Source organism: Colossoma macropomum, unplaced genomic scaffold (assembly GCF_904425465.1).
Source record: "Colossoma macropomum unplaced genomic scaffold, Colossoma_macropomum, whole genome shotgun sequence".
NCBI lineage: Eukaryota > Metazoa > Chordata > Actinopteri > Characiformes > Serrasalmidae > Colossoma > Colossoma macropomum.
In genome coordinates, this window is record NW_023494799.1 from 6,586,868 (window position 1) to 6,611,154 (window position 24,287).

The window sequence follows — 24,287 nt, forward strand, 5'->3', positions numbered from 1 at the left end:
ACAATACACACTAACACACCACCACCACGTCAGTGTTACTGCAGTGCTGAGAATGATCCACCACCCAAATACTACCTGCTCTGTGAGGGTCCATGGGGGTCCTGACAACTGAAGAACAGGGTGAAAGGGGGCTAACAAAGTATGCAGAGAAACAGATGGACTACAGTCTGTAATTGTAAGACAACAAAGTGCTCTTGTATGGTAGGTGGAGCTGATCAAATGGACAATGAGAGTAGGTACAAAGAGGTGGTTTTAACGTCATGGCTGATCGGTGTAACTTATGAATTCGAAGTATCAGTTGACCAGCCTTTCATTATTTTATTACTCAAGTCTGCGCATGCGCACCGCCTAGTTTGTAGCCGCTCAGAGAAGCAAACACACCCCTGCCAAGATGGTGACCGAGGTTATACTGTTGTATTTCGCCATAAATCGCTGAAGAACTGTAAGTAAAACAGCTAAATATTTGCTTCTTGTGCTTCTCCACCTCTGGGGATGAAAACATACTGAATAAGCTAACCAGCAGTCGATTAACAGCCTCACTTCTTTTCTAGCTCCGTAGCTACAAAGAAGCTATAGCAGAATAACAGTTAGCTGTTCGTTAGCTGCAGTTTGGCTGTAGTGACAATCTTAAGTAATTTAACGCAAATAAATGAGCTCGGTAACGTTACAAAGCTGGGTGAAAATAAGTAAAGATAACATTATGCAAGTCTGTATTAGCACTCTATTGGGGGTCGTCTTCGTTATATTTAAAAGCGCTCAAACCGCTAGCGATACGATCAGCTAGCTAGCGTTCAGCTATTTACGAAGCTCGCCTCTTTTTTTCGAATTTCCCGTTCCACCTTAAATGGTGCAGCAGTGCAGCAGCCTCTATTATTGGGCAGCCTCAGGCGCCAGAATGTAACTGCCGCACCGTTTAAGGTGGAACGGGAAATTCGAATAAGAAGCCAACTTCAGCCTCGTTAGCTATTTTAGCTAAAAGGCTAAATTGTCTCCGGCGTTAGCGGTCTATCTGACCTTACTAAGAGTTTATGTATGGATTGGTTTATTTAACGTTATGTATAATTTATCATGTGCAACATTTTGTATGATATTTCACCCAAGAGTTGGATATTTATCTTACCGAACTATGCTTAACTCGCGTTTTCGCTTCGGCTTGCGTTAGCTTATTTAGCTAATAGCTAACTTGGTTCCAGCGTTAACATACATCATGCCCCGTACTTTGTTCCATCTGCGGTGTTAGTTAATGTTCATTGTTTTTTATTAAACGTTAGCAAGATGTAAACAAGTGAACAAAGTTTTTGATACAAAAATATGTGTGTAGTCTGGCCAGTAACAGTTAAGCTACGGCGGTGGAGTTGGCCCCTTGTTCGCTAACGTTAGCTTCACATTCCAGTTTTCCGTTCCACCTGAAATGGTGTAGCAGTTGGGTTTGTAAACTCGAATAAGAAACCGATTTCAGTCTAACTATTATGTGGTAATGTTAACATTAATCGATTATTGACCTTGTAGCAGCGCTGTTTTTTTTTTTTTTTACTTCCTGAGCGATTTTGTCGCAAATTTAGGTTTAGGTTAGTTCTGCGATTATTTTCTCTCTTCATCAGTGCTAAAAATAACGATGTCATCGTGGTTTTGAAATCTGAGTCCAACAGCGCAACGTAGAAACGTCTCGAAACTAAGTTATGGTCAGTCTCGCAATGTTATGCAATGCAGACTCTTAAAAAGATGGTTCTTCAAGGGTTCTTTAGCAAAAACAGTGGTTCTGTATCGAACCATTTCGTGCTTAAATTGTTCTTTGCGTGGTTTAATGGTTGTTCAGATTGATAGAGAATGTGTTGTGTATGGTTTTGTGTTGAATCTTCTTGAAATGGGCTCTGCGTAGCACCAAAAAGGGTTGCTCTGTTGTCACAAGCCTGACTTCGTAACAATAGTAGAACCCTGTAAGGTGCTATATTGAACCATTTTCAAAAATATTCTATATAGGACCATACGCAACACATTCACTATCAGTCTGAAGAACCATTAAAGCATGAAGTGGTTCTGTGTAGAACTCATGGTTCCAAATAACACTGTCTTTAGGAAAGAACTCTGGGAGAACGATCTTTTTATGTGTCGAATCTAATAGTTTTGTTATTCTCGTTATTATTCTGCTGTATTTAGTATGGCTTTCGCTACTAACATGTAGGTGCATAAACTGCCTGTGTTTCTGGATGAACACAGTAACTGAACCCAAGTCCTCCATTAAAAGAGATTCCATAAAAAAATAATTACGTAAAGCAATTAATTGATATTATTTTATAACTTAAGATGTTATGTTTCTGATTTACTTATGGCTATCAGCATAACTCATGTTTAGATTCACTGGCAATATTTACAGTATCTACATGAATTTCCAAAAAAAGTGATCCATAATATGCAGTTCAAAACGCCCAGCTGGACCACTTTGTTTCTCATAAAGCTGCTACCTCAATATTTTAATTCTGTTTAATAGGAAAGAATGGGCAAGTGCTGGCCTGTTTGAGTTTAAAGGGTAAAATTTCACAGATTGCTCAACATTTTTGCATGGTTTAATTATTAAGATGTAAACAAAGTCATTCAGAGTATGATGCCGTGAAATGGCGCATGGTTGAACTATGTCAGATTTTTAAAATTATTATTGGATACAGTGGTGGTGATAGGACCTCAGAGTTGCAACATCTAGAACACGTACGGCCTTTTATTTGCTGTCCAAAATAACCAGTGAACCTGAGTATTTCATATATGTTGTTGATGATGGAATTTGTTAATGCACATTTGTAAACATTTTGTGTAGTAACTTTGTATAAGGTAGCTCCTAGAGACATTAATTGGTTTGGACTGGTTCCTAACATCACAACTGGTGATCAATTCTGACTCTTAAGTTTCTCTAGAACAGAGTGTTGCACTTCAGACGACTCAAATTATGATTAAGTTATGCAGAAATAATAAAAAAAAAAAATGGTAAAATTCCTCTTTAGTCATAGACCTGCAGCAACACTGGCTTTGTTCCTGTCTTTTCCCATTTAGGAGATGAACAAGAAGAGCCAACAGCGTTAGCTTATGTCTGTTTTGCATAGCGAGCCGTGCAAGTAGAGACCTGAGCAGTACTGTCCTAACAGCAGTCTTGTCCTGCTGCCATTTTTTCTTAATAATTTGACGATAACCGCTGTGTCATAGCTGTAAGAAATTGATGTAGCTCAGAGTTTCCTTGTTGCTGTTTTTGTACATTTGGTAACCTAAAGATTTTAAAATATGGATCTGTTTAGGCTCATTAGAATTTTTGTCTAGTTCAAGGACCTCAATCAGACAAGGGGAAGTAGGCTCTAATAGCACAATCAGTAGATGGGCGTATTTATTTATACGTTCATCCACTAAATGTGTTTCTTTGGGCAATGAAAACATGAAGGATTATACATAACAAACACTGAGATGGCAGGATGGCGTGAAGTATGTTCTGAATGATGTGTATGAAATTTGGCGAGTTGCTTATTTTTAGCCTCTGCGTGCACAAGAAAGAACGCTTGTTGAGGCAGGAAGATTTTGTTTTAGGCAAATGTTGCTAAAATGGTCTTTTACAGACAAGTTCTGTTCAAATTATGCTTGTGGCAACAGAGAAAATAAGTGAAGATGGATGAAAATAGCGTGATCAGGATGGTCTCGTGCAAACTGGTGCTGCTTCCATGCAAGCAAAAGTCACGCCAAGTGCTAGCGGTGCACCAAAAGAGGAGTTTGCCAGTTCTAACAGCGTGCCTCTGTGGTGATGCCTGGTACCACCAGATTGTTGCCTGATGAGTTTGGTTTGCCTCTGGCATAAACAAAATAGTTCCCCTCCCAGTTCGCTTGTGGTATCAAGATGTTTTGCCAGATCTCTTAATTCCTTAACAGCCCTATTGGTTTATTAGCTACTGACATTGAATAGGCTTTCAGGGCTTCCAGGTTTTTTTTTTCCTTAAGGTGAGACACTACAAATGAATAGGGTCTTTTTTAGAAGAGTAATTCTTTGCCAATTTCTTAATGATATTCTTACATATTTTTTTGCGCATTTTGCCAAAAAGTTCATGTTGATACTCAAATGAATTGCTGTGTGTTTAAATCTACAATTAATTGCGTATTTAGCAAAAGTCTAGCTTTTGGATGATAGAATTAATTGTGAAGACCCTCTCCAGAGAAAGGATTTTAAAGAACACATTTAAATTTCATTATTTTCTCATTTAATCCAGAAAACACTATGAACTGTTATTATGAAATGTTTTTCAGGTCATTTTGTAGCATACAGACTAGCATAAATCCAGCCTTGAGCAATACATTAGGATGACATTCTTTAGGATATGGGTAGGAATGAGCATGTAAAATTTTCTGAATGCAGGTATTCTAGAAACTGGGATTTGTGGTCCTGAATGTAGAGAAGAAAATCTTAAAAGTGGGCCTCAAAATCTCAAAAAACATGCACCCTTTGTGAGAATGTTAGCACAAAGGAAATGGACATCTGTTTATTCTAGTTAGATTGTACAGGAAACAAGCTTTTCAGTGGTGTAACATGACATGTGGCAGAGCTTAGCCTTCACTGCTAACTTTGGGGAAAATGGTGTGACATGAGTGGACACAAACTGACAAAGCAAGCTGAAATAAATATATTACTGTAGACTATTTAACGTTTTTAATAAGTTTAGGGGAAGACGAGTGCAATTTATGCAAAAATCTGAAAAAAAGATAATTCAGTTTTGCCTGTAATGTCTTACCTTCAAGGAATCTGAAACTTCTAAATGTTCTGCTAGGTGTTTTCCCCACCTTTTGTCTTGAAGTGAACATGAGAATTTTTTTAGACTGATGTTCACAATAATGCTTTCCATCCCTGCAGAGGTTACTGAAAATGTCTGCTGTTTGAAGCACGTAGATGAGTGACATGGGTGTGAATCACATCATTCCCAGTGGCGAGCGCTTACTCATAACAGCTTTATTTTGGCTTGGATTTGAAATGCAACCTGGGGTTTTTTGTTGCCCCCCAGTTTCCATTTCCTCTCAGTATTGCTTTCGGTCATATTTCCCCGTTACTATTACACCGCATTTTCTGAGCGTGCGCTCTTGCATCGTTAGAGGTTATGGTAAATACCCCTGCTTACACATTAGCCTGGTTCTGTTTGTGTGTACCAGACCTAGACAGTTTCCTGGTGTTATTTTTGTCTATGGTAGACTTCCCAAAGGTCCAGCCCCCTAAAAACTGTAGGAAGGCCTCTCATGTCTCCCAGAGGACCTAATTTTAGTCATAGGGAAGTCCTTTACTGCAAAACCCAGTCTAAAGTCAGGTGAGTAGGAGGTGTGTCAATTTGTTGCGACGTCCCACACGAGGAAGTACCTCATTTCTCTGGTAAGCAGCAGTCGCAGAAGCATAAAGAGATAACCAGAGTTCATTTGAATGTATGCGTGCGACCATTTAGAGAAGATAAATGTTAGGCTAAAGATATGCCTTAAGCAAACTGTTTCATTCTGGAGGCGTGCTATAAAACAGCCTGTGGGGATTCTGACGGTCGCACACAGTACAGATTGGCAAGTTGGATTGTGCTGAAGGATCTTCTGTGAAGGTAATTGACAACCTATCGCAGTTTTGTTGTTGGTAGTTTGCTTTCATTTTGCTCAGTAATACTACTTTGCAGACCCAGCTGCTCCTTTTTTGGTTTTCCTTTCCAGAATTTGTGCATAAAGTGTTTGCTTGAAGATAAACTATATAGAAAATGTTTACAGAAACATTTACAGAAACACTTGACTTTTTCATTTGCAGTTCTGTTCTGTGGATCCTGATTTTGTTGTATTGTGCCTAATGTATCATAGCTCAAGCTTCTTATGTTCGTCTGATGATTCAGTGTGTGCGTCCTGAAATAGTTTTTTGCTTGTCTCAGTATTTTCTGGTGTAACAGGTCATACAATGCTAACTTGCACAGTCTTATTAGTCATTCGAAATCCCCTGCTTTTGTTTGCCTTGCTTTTGTAGAAGTAAGGTAAAACCTGCACTGTCTTACAGTGAAGATTCTTTCAAGAGGCCTAGTAAGAAAACTAACTAGCTGTCTAAAAGAAAGAGAAGTGTAGAGGTAGGCAATGTGACCATATCGTTATTGTGATTTTAAAATTTGTCACATTTACATAAAAAATATGTCTTTCTTGGAATGCTGTGGATGGCACCAGAGCTTAGAGCGCTGTCCAAATGTATGTTTTATTACAAAGAGAGAATAATTAGTGCTGTTTAACTGGTTTCAGCGCAGCATATGAAATTTTGAATAAAATCATTATATTCACAGGTTTTGGTATTCATTTTGTGGCCCGACTGGGTCTTTTTTCTGTGTGCTTAAATTTATCAAGCCTCAGAAAAACAAAATATTGGAATGCATATCATGTATTGAGAATGTAATCATAAAAAGTTTTGTAATACAGTATTTTTGCCACATCACCCACACCTAGGTATGCTGTGTTAATTTTTTAGTGCTCATAGGAGGCTCACTGAACACAGTTAGTGAGTACATATTCTGATGCTGTTACATAAACGTGTGTAAAATGAAGAAATTGAGTGGCTTTTTAGAAAGTCAAAGCGTTCTTGTTTTCTCTTGCTCCACCATCACTTCAATACCGCTCCATTCCACAAGCCTTTTTATTAATAACGGCCATGAATTGATTCACGAACTGAGGTACATAGTATTGTGTCCAATACTCAAGATATATAATAAATTTCATAATAGTTTGTTACATAGAGGCAAACGTACAAGATTGTCATGCACATGCTCTGACAACTATTTTCAGCCTCTGAAGAGCAGGTTGGTGTTTTGTGTAACATTAGGCTATTTGTAATGTTAACTAATCAAGCTGAAGTTACTGCTGCTGGTTTAAGCTTAATGTTTGTGACCTTGATTTTATAGGTCTACCTTTGACTAAAATTAAATGAAATTGTTCTGCATATTATTTTGTGTATTCTTTATTCAGCATTTTATATTTTCTAAAATACATAAACCTGACTGTATTTCCCATTAATTAGACTGTGGTGGCCTGCCATATTTTTTCCACAGTTTCATAATGAAGTGAAAATGTCTTCACACTTCTCATAACAACATAAACAACATTGGATTTTGTGGCATTGTCTTCCTCTCGCAACTGACTCATTTCGCTGCTTTAAAGCAGTTTGCTGTTGAATTTGTGGATTTTTACTGTAGGTGGTATATTTAATAGCCTAAATCACATGAGGCTCAAGTCACCTTCTTATTCATGAGCTTATTTCACAATTTTCCTGTTCCACCTCATATGGTGCAGCAGATACGTTTTGGCGCCTCAGGCCAGTGGGGCATTTAGGCACCAATTAAGGTGAATTGGGAGATTTTGGAAATTCGAAGAAGCTGGCAAATAAGAAGCTGACTTCAGCCTCGTTTAAATCGTAAGCAGTAATATTAAGCTGAGTCTGTACTGGATTAACATTAAAAACACAAAACATTTAAAACACTTTCTGTGCGATTCTATTGATATGCGCATGCTCAGTAGGACCACTGGATGGGTAGGACAGACAGTTGCTACACCGGCGCAGTGGCAGACATACAAGATTGTCATGCACATGCTCTGAAAACTTAACTATTTTCAGCCTCCGAAGAGCAGCTTGGCGCTTCATGTAATGTTAGGCTATTTGTAATGTTTACTAATTGAGCTGAAGTAGCAGTAACTATTCAAGTTGAAGTTACTGCTGCTGTATTAAGCTTAATGTTTGTGCCCTTGATTTTATAGGTCTGTTTTGGCTTAAATTAAACTATTAAATGATGTATATTATTCTATATATTCTTTATTCAATATATTAAAAAAATCAGTTGAACGCAGGTAACCGTTTCAGCTCCATTTGAGGGCTGAAATGTATGCTCTAGTCATTTTTGTTTTTGTTTTGACGATGTGCACTGTTAAACCTCCCTACCGTGCTTTGTGTGTGACCTTTTTGCTGTGTCGTCACCGTTCATACTCATACAACCAGTGTGTTTGATTAAATCACTAAAGCTAATTGTTTAGAGCACAGTGTTCTTCATAGATCTGACCTCTTAATTTTGTTCTCGCCAGATGCATTTAGCTTTAAAATATTCAAATATAAGGTTTTTTTCTGGGGGACCATGCCCCCGGACCCCCCTAGAAGGGTCCAAGTGAGGTCCACCCACCATAGTCTCACAAAATCCTCTGGGTCTGATGTTGTGGTGAGGAGCAAAAGGGGGACATAGAAAACCTAGTGCAGAGATGAAATGGAAAACACGTTGAATGAGAGGTGGAAATTTCTGCTACCCTGTTCTGCTCACATGCTCTGATTGAGCCACCTGGATTAGCGTTACAGAAATATGACATGTATTTCTATATAGGAAACAAATGCAGCAAAATGAATACAGTGTGGGCATTTTTGCGTAGTAGCCCAGCATTGTCCAAATGTTTTGCTATTCTCTCTAGAACAATAAATGTATCATCAAATATTTCTTTAAAAATATCAGTCAGATATAAAAATGATCTGCCAGCATTGTTATGATGCTTATATCATCATGCATCCCTGCTTGGTAGTATTTCCAGCTAAAATGAGTTGGCCAGAAACTGTTGTTTTAACTTATGACAGTTTTTTCTAAATTTCTGCCTAGTTCAGTTGTTCAGATGAGAAGACAGAAATTCAGAGTAGTTTGATATGAAATCGTTTACTGTAGAGAAACTTTTCAACTCTGATTGATTTCTTTACAGTGGTCGTAATAGAAACCGGAGATTGCAACACAAATATAGCCATTTTATTTACTATCCAAAACCACCAGTCAGCCTACACTGAGTGTCCTCTGAGTTTTTAGTCATTTCACATCAAAACTCTGACTGGTTTTGTTTACATCTTAACCATTTAATTATGCACTAGTTTAAAAAAACAGTTGAATTCCTTTAAGATTAGCTGTCATACAGTCATTGCCAGTGGTGTCTGTTGAAATCAGCGTTAGTCACGTGATATATTAAGAGGCTGAATTTCCCTTGTCTTCTATTTCTTGCAGGTTATGTATTCAGCACCATGTGCTAAAAGTTCACAATGCCTGAAGATATTTGAAAATCTGGACGTTCAGGAGAGTGTTTTTGATTCCCGTGGAATCTATAGGACGTTTGGCCTCCTTGTTTTTAACAAAACGTATCGTCACCCAACTACAGAAGGTGCAGATCCAGAAGAAGACCTGGGCGACCAGTGCATTAGAGACCCACTTTTGTTACGATGCCCGTACAAGCGCCACAATGGACGGAGTTTCTTTTGTGTCCCATCTGCACGCAAACGTTCGAGGAGAATGTGCGCAAGCCTATCAGCTTGGGCTGCGGCCACACCGTTTGCAAGATGTGTCTGAACAAGCTGCACCGCAAGGCCTGCCCCTTCGATCAGACCACCATCAGCACAGACATCGAGCTGCTGCCCGTCAACACTGCCCTGCTGCAGCTGGTCTGTGGTCAGGTGAGTCACTGCTCGGCTTCATTCAACCACTGTTTGAATGGATGATAGAAACAAACCCACATTATTCCTGACCTTTTTCTCTCTTTGGGTTGCCTGTATGGCAGAAGTGTTGCTCATACACCGTTAGATCCTGTAGATTTCAAACAAGGGGGAAAAACGGGCTCCATACCTTCCTTTTTTGGGTGTGAGATAACGCTCAGTTTATAAAAATAAAAACTGAAATGAAAAATGACCAAGCTTTTAAGCACAGCTTTTCCAAACAGACATGTTTCAGCTTAGACCTTGATTGCTGGTGCAAAAGAAAATAAACTCGACAAAGTCAACGGCTGTACAACCTAATTTACATCATCTTTATTTTTGTCTGCTTCATTTCCTTGTGTGAATCTCTGTATGTGGATGTTTATCTTTTTTGTGCTGGTGCTTCTTTGCCCTTATGTTTCCCTAAAAGGACTGGCACAGGGAAACAAGCGCTGCAGCTCTAAGTGAAGCAATTGTGTTTTGTTTTAATCATCCAAGAGATAACGATCAGAATGTGAAGTTTCGGTTGCTTTTTCATAGCTTGCAGTCAACACATCTTGTTTTGGTGGCCTTTGTTCATCACAGGCAGACTTGCGGTGTACATGTGCTCTTCCTGAAGCAGAGCGACGTTGGAAGTGCAGCACTACAACAAAAGAGGAACATGGAGAAAGAGGGGGTGGGTTAGGGGAGCTTAAGGTAGAGTTGTACTTAGTAGCTTTCTGGGCATCAGATTTCTAAAAAAAGAGCTTGTGGTTGTTCCAGTCTGGTTGGATTGAAGGAGGTGTGTGTTTGTGTGTGTGTGTTTGTGTGTGTGTGTTTGAGAGAAAGATAAAGAAAGGGCGAAAGCTCTCTTTCTGTGCTCTCCTTTACACTTGCTGAGTCACCAAGGTAATATTAGATGTTCATATGCACCAAGTGCACATACTTCCCTGAATGACTCACTCACTGTTGTGGAAGTGGCTAGAAAGGGCGGGGTGCTATGGCCAAAGTTTGAGTCAACATTGTTATTAATATGAATGTATTTTCATTTTCTGGCTATAATAGAACTTGCAGTACCACTGAAAGCTTTGCATATTTTGTATAACATGTAGGGATGCACCCATACCACTTTTTCCCCTCTTACGACACCGGTACCTCATCCTCAAACATCATTCCAACCTAATAACTCAGTAGGTGCCTATAAATTGATATTCATACAGTTCCACTTTTTAAACATTAAATTTCCTTAAGAGTAGTGTTGTCACAAATAAAATGTACTGTATACATCATTACCCCCGAATGTGTATTTTTCTGTTTTGGGGTAATGAACTGAAGGGGCTCCCCTTCACATTTTTACACTGTATGTGTTGCATTATCTGGCTTATTTGTGCCATACAGATTAAACTAATACCTTAGGAAGACTTTTCTAACCGGTATATCACCCTCTACTCCTTGAAATACTGGCATTACAGATTTTAATGTGTATATTTGTGCTCCCACTTGTAATCCCATACTACCAATGTGTTGCTTCTCAGTTAAAGTACATCTACTGACACACATGCACATCAGAAATTGCTTCATAGTATCGGTAGTCTCTGTTGCCAATATGATATTGTGCAACTATAATAATGTTACCATGGAAGATATTTTCCATGCCTCACCCACTATTTAATATTATTAGCAAAAACAAACAAGTGCTTTTTTCCATATATATAAATTGTCTTAATGCTGGCACACCCCTTATTTCCCCAAAGCATTTAACCCTTAAATACCATGCAATATGATAAACATGAACCACAGCTCATTTAAGTGCATCAAAATGCTGACGCATGCTCTCACTATGTGTGCTATGCAAAAAAGCTACTGAGGGTACAGCATGTCAAATATCCTGTGGTAAATAATGTGATATTTCTTTCTGCAGGTTCCCAAGTCCCAGCCTGTCACCTTAGTGAGAGGAGCAGAGGACACCAAGCATTATGACGAAGCACGCACCTGTGTGGAGGAGCTGGCTCTCTACCTCAAACCCCTCAGCAACACCAGAGGTCCTAAAACCTTCCTGAATAATGTTTAGATAACATCATATAACTCGGGGCTTCCTTTCTAGAACATACCAGAATTTCACTCTAAATTTGTTCTAAAGTTTGCAGCATCAGTTAATTTGTAAAAAGACAGTGCTGAAGAATCGCACCCAGTATGCGTGTAGCACATTGGTGCTGCTGTTTATACAATAGGTTAGAAGCTTGTTTTCATCTGTGCACATGTTTGCTTTATAAAAAAGGCCCTAGGGCTACAACTAATGATCATTAATTAACTAATTATCCATAATTGGTTAATCTTAAATCAATTAAAAGAGTGATTTAAAAAATATGTTCCTGTTTCAGTCAGTGATTTTAAACAAAGGCACAAGAAGTCTACAAACAAAGCCTACAGAAAACTCTAACAGTATTACCTTATTCATGCTTCTGTCCTTCAAAGCTCTGTTTCTCATCTCTCAGGTGTGGGGCTGGGCAGTGTGACCCAGAGCCTTCTCAGCCGGCCCATGCAGAGGAAGCTGGTGACCCTAGTGCACTGCCAGCTGGTGGAGGAGGAGGGTCGTATCCGGGCCATGCGGGCTGCTCGCTCTCTGGGCGAACGGACGGTCACTGAGCTCATCCTGCAGCACCAAAACGCCCAGCAGCTCTCTTCAAATCTGTGGGCCGCCGTTCGCGCTCGAGGCTGCCAGTTCCTCGGCCCTGGTAGCGTTTTGCTGATGTTAAATATTAAATTAATTGATCACTGTTTCTCAACCCAGACCTTTAACCCATCATTCATTAACACTCATCTTCAGTTTAACCTTGGGCTAAAACACCAACCACGATAGAAATCATGCTGTGACCTGGATGTCCAGTGCAAAATGTCCTTAAAAGATTGAAAAATCATAAACATTTTTTTCCTACATGTACATCTAAAGAAGATTTTTGTGGTCAAATTCTTAAATGTTGGCCTTGTTGGGCTGTGTTTAAGCCCAGTGAGAAGCGGGGATTGGTAATACTGATGCTATCAGCAAGGCAGTGCAAGGCTTGATTATAAATTTATATAAATTTATTTAAATAAAAAATAAGGTAGAATAAAGTTGATGAATTGAAAATTTGCAAAACTGTCTCATCAGATCATTAAATAATCGACTGTTTTCCAACAATTCAGAGATATTGATAGAACACTAAATGCCTTGGTGTTTCTTTTTCCCTTTCCTCTGTTAAGTTTGGTTGCCACAGGAGATCCTTCACTCAGAACTGTGGCAAGCAGCCTTGTCAGTATCAGTTGTGAAGGGCAATATACAAGTAAGTAAATTTTTTTTATTTTTTTCCCCCTCACAGCCATGCAGGAAGAAGCTTTGAAGCTTGTCCTGCTAGCATTGGAGGATGGCTCTGCCCTTTCCCGCAAGGTTCTGGTTCTGTTTGTGGTTCAGAGGCTGGAGCCCCGCTTCCCTCAGGCCTCTAAAACCAGTATAGGACATGTAGTGCAGCTGCTGTACAGGGCCTCCTGTTTTAAGGTAAATCTCCTTTTTCAGTGAAATACTGCTGGTCATGATTCACATTTACTATCTTTTGGTTTGGTTTATGAAGGGACACAAAACTAAGGAGCATGTAAAATTAATACAGAGGATTAATCCAAACGGATAAACTCTACAATTACCTCAAAACTGATAAACGTGTCGTTATTTTTTTGCTGTGTGATTTTTAGAGCATTTTTGGAAACAGTTGTTTTTCTGTTGTTTTCTTCAGGTGACAAAGCGAGATGAGGACTCGTCCCTGATGCAGCTGAAGGAGGAGTTCCGCACATATGAGGCTTTGCGGAGGGAGCATGACTCTCAGATTGTCCAGATTGCCATGGAGGGAGGGCTGCGCATCGCCCCTGACCAGTGGTCCTCCTTGTTGTATGGAGACCAGTCCCACAAGTCCCACATGCAGTCCATCATAGACAAGGTGTGATTTGATCAGTGCTGTATGAAGTAGAAAAAGGAACTGATTTGATGTAACTAAATCCACAAAAAGAGCCATCAGTGATCTTGAGTTATGTCTGATCTTGCTGCTTAACCTCAAAGAGTTGATAGTTATTTGACCTCCTAGGGAAAAATTGACTTTCCTTGTCCTCGTAACATTGCCTCTCTCCCTGCCTATGTATTTGGTCTCTGTGCTATATGAGGTTCTCTCTCTCTAGTTCTTAGCTGTATAAATACCACCAGTGTTAGCCTTTCACTAGATGGTGCCAGAGATTTTTATTTATTTATTTATTTTTTTTTAGTCAGTCAGAGTTTTGACACTATACTGGCCAATACCAGTATTAAATGTGTTACAGCAGATAAATCTTTAAACTTTGCACTGCTGTAACCCTGGAACCAGCGAATGATTGTGTGTACCTTTTTTAAAATGTTATTTTTTGTCAGTCTTATCCTGTGTTAATATTTTAAGTAGTATATCAGTCATTCTCTGTGAGGCAAAACATTTTTAATAGCACACACTATTGCTTTGGTAATCCTGAGGTTGTTTGTTTACTTCCTTATTTTTCCTCTCAGTTGCAGACCCCAGCATCCTTCGCTCAGAGTGTGCAGGAGCTCACCATTGCTCTGCAGAGAACAGGAGACCCAGCCAACCTCAACCGCCTCCGACCACATCTAGAGCTGCTGGCTGACATCGACCCCAGCCCAGGTCTGTGTCCACATACATGCTCCTCATTGTCATAGTCATTTTGAACAATGTTTTGCCTGTGCTTTCTAGCATGCTGGATTGCACACAAAACGATGGCAGTGTCCTGAATGCCTGTTTCTGAACTTTTTGTAGATTTCATGGGAGAATAATAACTAGATAATTGGCAGTTTGTTTGCTTCTTGGGCAACAGAGTGGGGCTGCATCATTAGCTCATGCCCAAAAGAGCTTACAAAAGGTCTAGGATTCTAGATGTGGCATTTCATCTGGTGTCTTTGCTTTATTGTCTCAACAGGCCATTTCCCACTTGCACTTTTACAAGAAAAGTTAATGGTAATTAAATAAGAAGGGGTTAAGTGTGAACACAAGCTGGTATTGAAATCCCAGTAAGGCTGATGCAGCTGACTGGGAAAGTTGAGTAATGTATTGGCTTATTTTGTTTTCAAGGTCAGGCTTTACATCACAGAAGTGTATTTTCTGTGCTTCTAGTGGAATATCACTCTAGAGAAGTTGAAAAACTCCTCCTTTGTGTGTCAACAGTGTGACAACATTGCTGGCAAATTGTAACATTTCTGTGACTGTGCTTATGTTATAGCAGAGTTTTCACGTGAGAAAAATATTGTGGGAGTATACATGATTCAGAAGTAAAAATGCTCTCGGGCATTTATGATGAAGTCGTCGCATCTTGTTTAAAATGGCTTTCGCAACAAATGTGGTTCAAAAGTTCATCACCGTAAAATACCAAACAGGAGTGATATGGCATGCTAGAAAGACAGGAGATTGTGAGTGCGGAAAAACAGGCCAACGTGATAACCAAAGGTTATTAAGAAACAAAAAGGGTTGATTCCTGTGCTGCTCCCGTGGTATAAATTGTCTTTTTTTTATGATTTTCTGTTTCATAAAAACAAAAGAGTTGGTGATTTGTATTTAATCTGTGCACCATTTTCCATACCAGATGCCCCTGCACCAACATGGGAGCAGCTTGACAAAGGACTAGTGGCTGTAAAGACAGTGGTGCATGGCCTAGTGGACTTCATCCAGAACTACAGCAAGAAGGGAGGAGACCCACAGCAGGTCCGTACTTCAGCCATGCTCTTTGAGCCACACAGCCTAGATTAATCCAGATTAAAAACACAGAAATTTGTACAATGTTGCCTGGCTATGCTCTTAGATCTACTGCTCTGAAGAGGTTATTTTTAACCTTAATGTAGCCCACCTACCTCTAATATTCATACAATATATCTAGGTTTTACATTATGGTTGTACTTCAGCTCTGAAGGGCTGTGGTTCTCTGTGAGCCCTCTGGTCTAAACCCATGCCTCTTCTGTGCCAGGCACCTCAGCACAGCAAGTATAAGACCTTCATGTGTCGAGACATGAAACAGAAAGGAGGCTGTCCCAGGGGAGCCAGTTGCACCTTTGCCCATTCCCAAGAAGAGCTGGAGAAGTGAGTTACTCTTCTTTGCTCAGTACTTCTTTATATACAGCTTCAGTCAGAATGGCATGTTTCTGATGTCCTCATCTAATACTAGGTATCGCAAGATGAACAAGCGACTTCCCACTAGGAAACCCCTGAGTCAGTCGCTGACACAGCTGAATGAAATGGATGTTGTTTGCCCCCCAAGCCTTCTTTCTGACGAGGGCTTGGTTGTGGAGGGGCTGGCCCACAAACCTGGCATTGTCACCAATGGCATAATACCAGTTGGCCCTGGAACGGGGCTCCTGGTCTCCAGGGGTTCGGATCCATTGTACGATCCAGCATGCAAGCTGGGAAAGCCAGACATGGGTAGCCTCAGTGCCCCAGGATCACCTCCAGACTCGTGAGTGCTTTTTTAAAATTTTATTTTAAATAAATGGTCTATTGAGTTAATACATGGTGCCTGCAGTTACAAAGTAATGCATATACATTTATATGGGTGTGGATATGAATTTAATGCATTCTGATTTGTTTAATGAGAATTATGATTTTACCAGCTGAATACTTATGGAGGGCATAGTATTTTTTATTTTTTTTTATGTTAACAAGGGGAGTTTTTGATGATTGACTGATTGATGCATTTGTTTGTTTTGGACAGACTGGACCCCATGCCAAAGGTGGTGATGCCTGCGCCTCCTCACCCTAGAGTGACGAGAGAGAGTCTGGCTAGTCATAAACATATGTCTGCTGTCTCCAGAATTCCCCAGATACCTCAGTACCCTCCACATCAGCCTGAGGGTTATTACTCTGAATCAAGACCACCACCATCTGCCTCCCAGTACGAATCCTCTCAGTATCCTACAGGTAAACCACCATTAACATTTGTATAATCATTTTACATTTTTTTACACACTGTTCTCTCTTTCTCTTTTACAAATTTGTTTTTTGTCTCATTTAGTGACATAAATAAACTTTCCTGTTTCTACAGGGAACACCTATACTTACCAACACATGCCTCGCTATGTGCGCAACCCCGGCCCCCCCACCGACCCAGGCTTGTCACCCTATCCAGACACCTATTCTCTTTCCTATGCTCCAGAACGCCAGTACCCCACCCCACCTTCTGACCCTCGATATGGCTACCCCCCACACCATGATGGCCGTCGCCACCAAGCTTATGGAGGCCACCCTCCACACCAGTCCTATGCACGGGATGAGCTGGGACGCAGAAGTCCAGTGCCTATAGATGCGCCCCCACCACCGCAGCCCCAAACAGCAGGAGCTTCTTCCTACCTCCCAGACTCATCGCGGGACAGATATGGGCCTGAGATGTACAGCCACCCCAGTCAGAACAGGCCTTACGGCAGGGTAAGACTTCATTCATTGACTCTAGACTGTCCACGAGCAGCCAAGCATGATTTTTTGCTAGTTAGGGTGGTTAATATGATGATGACTTTGTGTTATAATAATAATTTGATAATTGTGATGCACAGTATGCCTTTCTGAGCATATCATGGATCTCATCCGTTCTTGAAAAACACTGACCAGCTGTATTTTTCGTTAAAAAGAAAGCATAATTAGTTCTATTTAATTGTATTTAGTGCAGCACTGTATGTGAAATGTTGAATAATTGTAATTAAATTTAAGTGTTTGTAATTTTGTAATTAAGTTTTTGATAGCAGTTTTTAAATGTGACACTACTCACACATTGTGTCAAATTGTGATTACAGTAAATGTGTAGGTTTAATAGTGCAGTCAAAGCTGCTTTTTATGTCCTAGACCTCTTAAATGGATCTAAACAAAAGTAATCATTGTCTCCAGCTGTCTCTTTTCTTTGCTAAGCAACTAACACTGGGTGTGTCTGTATTCAGAGTGCTTACTCTCGGCCGCAGCCCACCCTGGATTACCTGCACCGGCGAAGAAAGGAGATCATGGCCCAGCTGGAGGAGCGTAAAGTGGTCTCCCCTCCTCCCTTCGCCTCCTCTCCAAACCTGGCCCATTCTTATGATCCCAGCTACACCCAAGAGGTCAGGGGACAAAACCATGTAAGCACAAAGCAACTGGCACATCATTCAAGGAGCTTGTAAAAAGACGTGTATGTTTTCACAGTTGCTCAGCAGTTAGCTGAAATTATTCTTGTTGGGTGTATTAAACCAGTGATAGTATTAAATGCAGTGGATATTCAGGGGCAGAGTTTAGCACCCCAGCTTTATCTTCTTCATGTGAACAAAGCTTTTGTATGTTGTGTGGTGGAAGTGGCTAGATGCACTAAACTGTGTTGCTGTGAATGGTTAACAGTACATGGAAGAGAATTCTCCTGCGTTTGAGAGCTTCAGGGAGACAGGCTGCACTGCTCAATACTCTCCATGGTCATGTGACACTTTTGTCCCCTACATTGGTGCCAAGGATATGAAATCCAAAGAGGCCCTGGTCACAGGCTACATGGAAATGGTGAGTTGTGACTCTGCAAAAATATTAAAATTATGAAGCTTTAAGTTTGTTTTAAATTTTAAGGGCTTCGCTTTGATACAGAGCTAGGTCTGTTATCATTTTGAATGGGAGCGCAAGGCAAAAGGTTATAGTTGTTTGCCTTGTTCAGTTTGTTCTCTCTACCGTGTTGACAGACCAAAGGCCATATTCAATTAAGAGAAGCTGATTGAGGTGTATTCTCATTTTTGTTTGAATAAAAGTCTTTTATGAATAATAACAGGATATAACTGTGTGTAATATATATTTTTTTAAACCACCAAAATGCAAGCTTTATCTTATCTATATTTGTGGTTCCTATGTAACAAATAAGTGAGTAATGTGTATGTAGAGGGTGTATCTTTATAATGGAGGCTGCTCTTCCCCTCAGCAGAATGTAGACAAGGGCCTGAGAGATCCTGCGCTAGAGCTGCAGCGCAGAGCACCGGAGGTCAAAGACGATGACCCCATCATTCCGTTTGGTCCACTGCCCACTGTTTCGCGCTTCGGAGCCATCTCGCGCACATCCAAATCAGGCTATCAGCCTGCTGGCCTGGTGCCAGGCCCCCAAGCCAAACACGCTGCCACTGCAGGTAACATGCAGTCTCACAGCCTTAAAGACCTGAAATTAAAGGGTTGTTCAGCTGAACATGTGATTAACATGGCATGAAAGTCATCGCTTAGCATGAATAAAATCTGTAGTGTCACTCAATATTGGAATATGTTGCTTGTTGGAGTGCTTCATTATGATTATGGTTTCAGTGGTATGCTTTTGATTTGTGCAGTCGATTATAGCTATGGAAATCACGGAGGATGGAGTGAAGCATCTTATGTGCAACATCAGACCATGCCATCTCAGGGACACTTCAGTGAGCGGTGAGGCTCCTTTTGCATTATACAGCCACTTTCACAATACTTTCAAGCATTGCTTCAAAGTGCTAGGTTAATGTGTAGCAGTAAAATGGTAGGAAAGGTCACTTCAGTTTGCTGATGTTCTACAATACTTGAGAATGTCACCCAAATATAAGGGTGAAATTTTAGTAAATGCCATTTACCGTGACTGGAGCTTAAAATGTTCCCTCGTTGCATTACTGTTGGAGATAAATTGTCTTTTAGGTTTACTTGCATCTTTTTTTTTTTTAAATGCCATATTGTGTTCAGGTACACATTAATGTTAGAGCAGGCAGTGTTGTTAGGATTAAGACTAAATTTTGAAAGCCAGTTGTTCTGGGATGGGATCTGTTGAAGTCGTAGCAAGTGTCGTACATTGTGACAGGAGCCTAAAATTAATCAAGCGTGCTGCGTTTTCTTTAAAGACTTTGTTAGTACATGTAAGTGAATAACTGATTTAATCTTGTTTCTGTCATTCAGTATGCCCCCTGCTGGTCCAGACAGGGAACAGCTGAGGATGGAGCTTCAACAGGTCAACCAACAGATCACCCAGCAGACCCGGTCCATGGAGGTAAGCTCCTGTTCTTTTTGTTTTTACCTGTTTTTCATGTTCAGTTCTATTAGGTACCCAGTATGCTGATCATAGCGATATTTGTCTGGAAAAAAGAAGGGAAATAAGATGTGAATTCTAAGGTCATGAAATGAAGAATGCGCTGGCACTACTGACTGGAGTTTGATTTTCTTCTTTTCTTTCTGCGTGGGTAACTGAAGGTATAGTGGCTAGCAAACTCTGCTAAAAATTTAAAAAAGGAAAAAAATAGTCTTTTGCATAATCTACACTAATGTGCTGGTTTTAACACCTTAAATCTGTCACAGAGCTCCAGCAATGTGGTGGCTTTGCAGAGGGAGTCTGGCTTGGCGGCTGGTCAGCCCACTCCAGTGGAGTGGTCAACAACTGGTGTGTCCAGCGAGCAGCTGAGCCTGGAGCTACACCAGGTGGAGAGAGAGATTGGTATGAGGACGCGAGAGATGGCCAGGGTGAGCAAACATACAGTGACAGTACCCTGAATTATGTCTGTGGAAGAGACTTTTTTACAAAGATTTTGTAGCTTTCTGCAGTTTGTGTTAATAACTGTATGTCCTTCATTACTAATCAGTTAAATATGAGTGAACCTCGGTGTCTGAAAAAGAGCTGAAACACCAAAGCGAACCAGTGTGAATCAAGAGAGACCGTCTGGAACAGACTATTCACACCAACCTCTTTGTTTGGTCAGTGTCGGAGGAGCCGGGCTGTTACTTATTTGATGTTTGTTCTGCAGGAGAGTCATGTAGCCCCTGGCATGAAGTACAAGGTGGTTGCAGCCAGTGAAAATGGCCAGAGTGAGCGCAGTTTGCAACGAGAGGAGCACCGGCTAGCCCTCAGGTAAGACAGACGTTATAGATGCTCTTGGATTTTTTTTGCCATTGGAGATAAATTGGTTCACAGATTTACTTCTCGCCTTTTAAAAACGCTTAGCTAATGATGAGCTTATCAGAGTGTTAAGTAAAGATTGGGGATGAATTCTGAAAAACAGTGGCTCTGGGGTGGGGTCAGTCTTTGACTGGATGGCTTGTGTGCTGCAAAAAACATTTCTGATCATGACTTCTTAGCAAAGAATGCACAGCATCTCTTATACACTGAGTTAGGGCTGGGCAATATCACAGTTTTCTTGACACATTGGACATTATGAGATTTTAGCATTTCTGAAGTTTTTCACTGTTCATGATATTGTCAGTAAAGCTTATGATATATAAAATGTATGTATATAGTATTTATGATGTCATTCTTTTATAGTGATATATACTGTCTTATTTCCACCACTACTCTGATTTCTTTCTCTGTTTTTAGTGAGGACTCAAATGGTTCGAGTTCTGTGATGCAGGACTGCGGTTTGGGCAGCAGCAGCATGTCCTCCCTGACCAGCAAGACTTCCTCACTCAGCCTCTCATCTGATCTGGTGGCCAGCAGCCCAGACCTGTCTAAGAATGGGGTGGTTCATACATGTTCCTAGCCATTCTCTTTGTCTTCAGCTACCTTCTGCCCAAGAATTGTTTGGTCCATCTCTTCTCCTTACTAGTCTGTGTTTATCTTGCTCGCTCCTTGGTAGCACCACTTGTACGAAGACTTTTGGTAGCCTGTCTTCTCTCCTGTTCACTCAGCAAAGCCACAGTACATCACCCTTTCATGCTCCCACCATCCAGCATGCTCCTACTCTTATTGGATGACTTCTTTTTGCTGCCGCCACAGTATTGGGATGTTGTACATTCCATATTTTGCATGAGATAAGGGCTATGTAGGGAAATCTGGATTTGAAAATAACCACTCATTGATCAGAATCAGTCAATATGGAGTACCTTTAACAAGAGAGACTTGCAGAGTCAGACCTACAGTTTTAAATATAGAAATGAGCAGTATCTGCCACTTATTCACTTATTTTCCTTTTTTTGTTCTGTGAATGATTTTTTTTTTTTTTTCGATGTCAGACTATTTCTCTTATTGCCTTGGGAGCGAGGGCATCTGAGAAACATTTTAGCAATGTAAGTGTTTGCCTCACTGAAGTCTTCAGAGTAATAATAATATAAACAATCCCGGCTTTTCAACTCAGACTTGCTCATTATGAACTAATAAGCTTAAACTACATTCTTAGTAGTTAGCGCATTGATTAGTACACTTGCATAGTTAGTTGAACAGTTTACATTATTCACATTTCTGATGGTTGTAGCTTCATAAGTTGTTTAGAGAAACTGCGGAGTTGCATGTGAATCTTCCTCTCCTTGTTCAAGGTGACGTTACTGCAATGCTCAGAGCAGAATTGCGTGTTGCTACCTATTCCAGATACTGTGTGTAACTGATGGATGTAATGCACAAAACGCTTGTTCAAAATAGCAACTCATACCCCAGCATTTTTTAGACAAACCGAGAAAGTTGATGTGATTAACGTTTCAGTTGATTTAGTACTGTTGCTCCCCAGTTGAGTTTGGAAATGTAGCCTTTTCAAACATTTGCTAACACAGTCTCATCTTCTGACACTATTGCAGCTCCTAGCATGAGTAGTGACTGCGCTTTGTCACAAATCCCTAGGCTATCTGGTTGCTTTACCTGCTGTGTTGGCCTACCTGGAGAAATATAGCCAAATTTACCTGGACCCATTTTATTTTGGTGTAATTTTGTCATACTTTTGTACTGCAGAGGCTGAGCGTCCAAAACTTACATCGTTTTTGCCCAGAGGTGTTTAGAAACAGGTCCTATATATAGTTTATGGGGAAAGCCAGAAGACCACTCACCTTTTGTAGCCTAGTTTTTGCTTTTAAATCATACACTAATGTACTTCTCAGCTTTAAATTTTCAACAGTGATATGTACATGCTTCATCCTGAGGATGGAAAACCACAGTCTAAGAGACAAAATATAAGGACACATTCTGTTTTATGAATGTTTATACATTCTGTTCTCACTTCATCAGTGAAATCCTTGATCTACGTACAGATCTAAATACAGATCTTTCAGCAAAAATGATAATGTTGGTTCAACATTACGGTTAAGGTGCTGATCTGGTGTGGCCTTTTTCTCCCGCCCCTCTGAAACGGTTTACTTGTTTTACACAGCTGGCTGTTTTAGGATACAGATTGTTCTATAAAATTGCACATAGTCTGAGACGACCGTTCTAATCACCTCTGATCAAACTGAAAAAAACTTTGTTGTTTTTAACTTCTGTGAAGTTGCTGGAACATTTTGATTGGCAAGTTAATGATTTCTCCAGAGAGGCCACAGTGGGGATTTGGGTCTAATGCACCTTGTACAAGCTCAGTGGATGTCCTTGTGGCTTGCACGTTTTTGTGTTTTCTCTGCTCTAACACACATGACTCCGCTCAGAAAGGGCTTAATTATTCAGCTGGTGAGGTTATTCAGGTGTGTTAGATCAAGCAGTCCACGAAAATGTGCTAAGCAGGGAGTCTCAGTAACTGAGATTGAGAATAAGTGGTTTGAGGGGTTTCCCTTAAACTGCCTATCCTGACTCTCTGGAATAAACTGGGAAGGGACAGGTGGTGTCATGATTGTGGAGTTGTGAACTACATCTAAACAGCAGTGCTACAACAAAGAACTATTTAACAACTAATGTGACATTTCCATCCAAAATATGACATTGTAGTAAAGACGTTGCGAGTATTGCAGGTGGATTTTGTAGCATGAATGACAAACATTCAACATCGGGTGAACGATGTACATTCTTTGTTTGGGTACTATTTGACAGCAGCATTTATTTTTATTATATTCTGACATTCATTCACTTAAAAAGTTTTAGATAATTGTTAATTATTAGTGTCTAACATTTGCTTCTTCAGTCTTGGAGGAGTGATTTATATATATATATATATATATATATATATATATATATATATATATATATATATATATATATATATATATATATATATAATCCTGAAGATAACAGGGGTACATTACATATTTAACTAACATTACACCCATGGTCTTAGAATGGGCTTGTTCATCTGATAGTGTTGACAGGCACATTATTGCCCCCTACTTTGGGCTCTGCCTTCAATGCCAGAGGCATTAGAAATTTCATTCTTATTTTGTTCTCACACTTAAGTCTGTTAGCAGCCACATTCCACCCAAGATCACATCTAGCCTCGCTATTCTAGAGTAAAGGAAGAATCATATAAATGATACTGTTTTTTTGTTGAACCAGATCTTTAAGGAATGAAAGATTAATGGTGATGTCAGTAGTTTACAGCAAAGCAACCTGTTAGTTTAACCTGTGGTGACAGTTGATAACTTGAAAATGAAGGCACTAACACCTAAAGCTGTTATTTCTTTTAAGAAATCAGTTTATTTGGCTGGGATGAGTTGCAGTATCAAGCTCCGAGTTCTGAATAATTATGAATGTAGCCCCTACTGTTCTAGGAGCAACACCGCAGCAAGTAAAAAGGACTTTTTTCTCTTAATAGATATAAACACTCAAGCTCATCAGGGCATTGATTTCTGAGGCAGTGAAGGTTGTGTAGCCTGAGCTGCTCCATATTAATGGACTTTCTTCATGTGGAGATCTCTTGATTACTCACAGTTGACGTCTTATTAAGATTAGATAGATGATTCAACACAGTTTTTCACCTTTTGTATTTGTGCTCATTTCTTTTTTGCAGTTTTATTGGCCGCTGTTTAATGGTCTCTCGAGACATTCTGCTGCATCCTTAATGCACCTGTTGGGTGCACATTTTATTTAACTGTTACTATCGCTTGCGTAAGAGCTTTTGACATTTGAGCAGTCGTGAAGATTGCACCTGATCGCCTCA

The 24,287-nt window shown here is 40.1% G+C and overlaps 1 protein-coding gene across 2 annotated transcripts; it reads left to right on the forward strand.

Annotated features, from left to right (window-relative positions):
- Positions 1-358: 358 nt before the first annotated feature.
- Positions 359-21,361, forward strand: rc3h1a (ring finger and CCCH-type domains 1a). Of its 2 annotated transcripts, none has more exons than XM_036586118.1 (20): positions 359-442; positions 9,036-9,478; positions 11,397-11,517; positions 11,971-12,210; positions 12,832-13,007; positions 13,240-13,440; positions 14,031-14,163; positions 15,116-15,234; positions 15,494-15,606; positions 15,692-15,979; positions 16,235-16,440; positions 16,565-16,944; positions 17,448-17,621; positions 17,875-18,027; positions 18,437-18,635; positions 18,828-18,918; positions 19,414-19,504; positions 19,810-19,971; positions 20,253-20,356; positions 20,822-21,361. In XM_036586118.1, the coding sequence occupies exons 2-20, from the start codon at positions 9,248-9,250 to the stop codon at positions 20,982-20,984; spliced, it is 3,345 nt and encodes a 1,114-aa protein (XP_036442011.1). In that variant the 5' UTR covers positions 359-442; positions 9,036-9,247; the 3' UTR covers positions 20,985-21,361. The 2 variants fall into 2 exon arrangements, with proteins under 2 accessions (XP_036442011.1, XP_036442010.1); XM_036586117.1 differs by lacking the exon at positions 359-442 and adding an exon at positions 5,430-5,594 and having other exon boundaries at positions 18,434-18,635.
- The last annotated feature ends 2,926 nt before the right edge of the window (positions 21,362-24,287 follow it).

Coding starts and splice junctions, on each gene's coding strand:
- rc3h1a (XM_036586117.1), top strand. CDS start 9,248: ATGCCCGTACAAGCGCCACAATGGACGGAGTTTCTTTTGTGTCCCATC. Junction 16,441..16,564: donor ATCCTCTCAGTATCCTACAG/GTAAACCACCAT, acceptor CTGTTTCTACAG/GGAACACCTATACTTACCAA. Junction 18,919..19,413: donor CAGGGACACTTCAGTGAGCG/GTGAGGCTCCTT, acceptor TCTGTCATTCAG/TATGCCCCCTGCTGGTCCAG.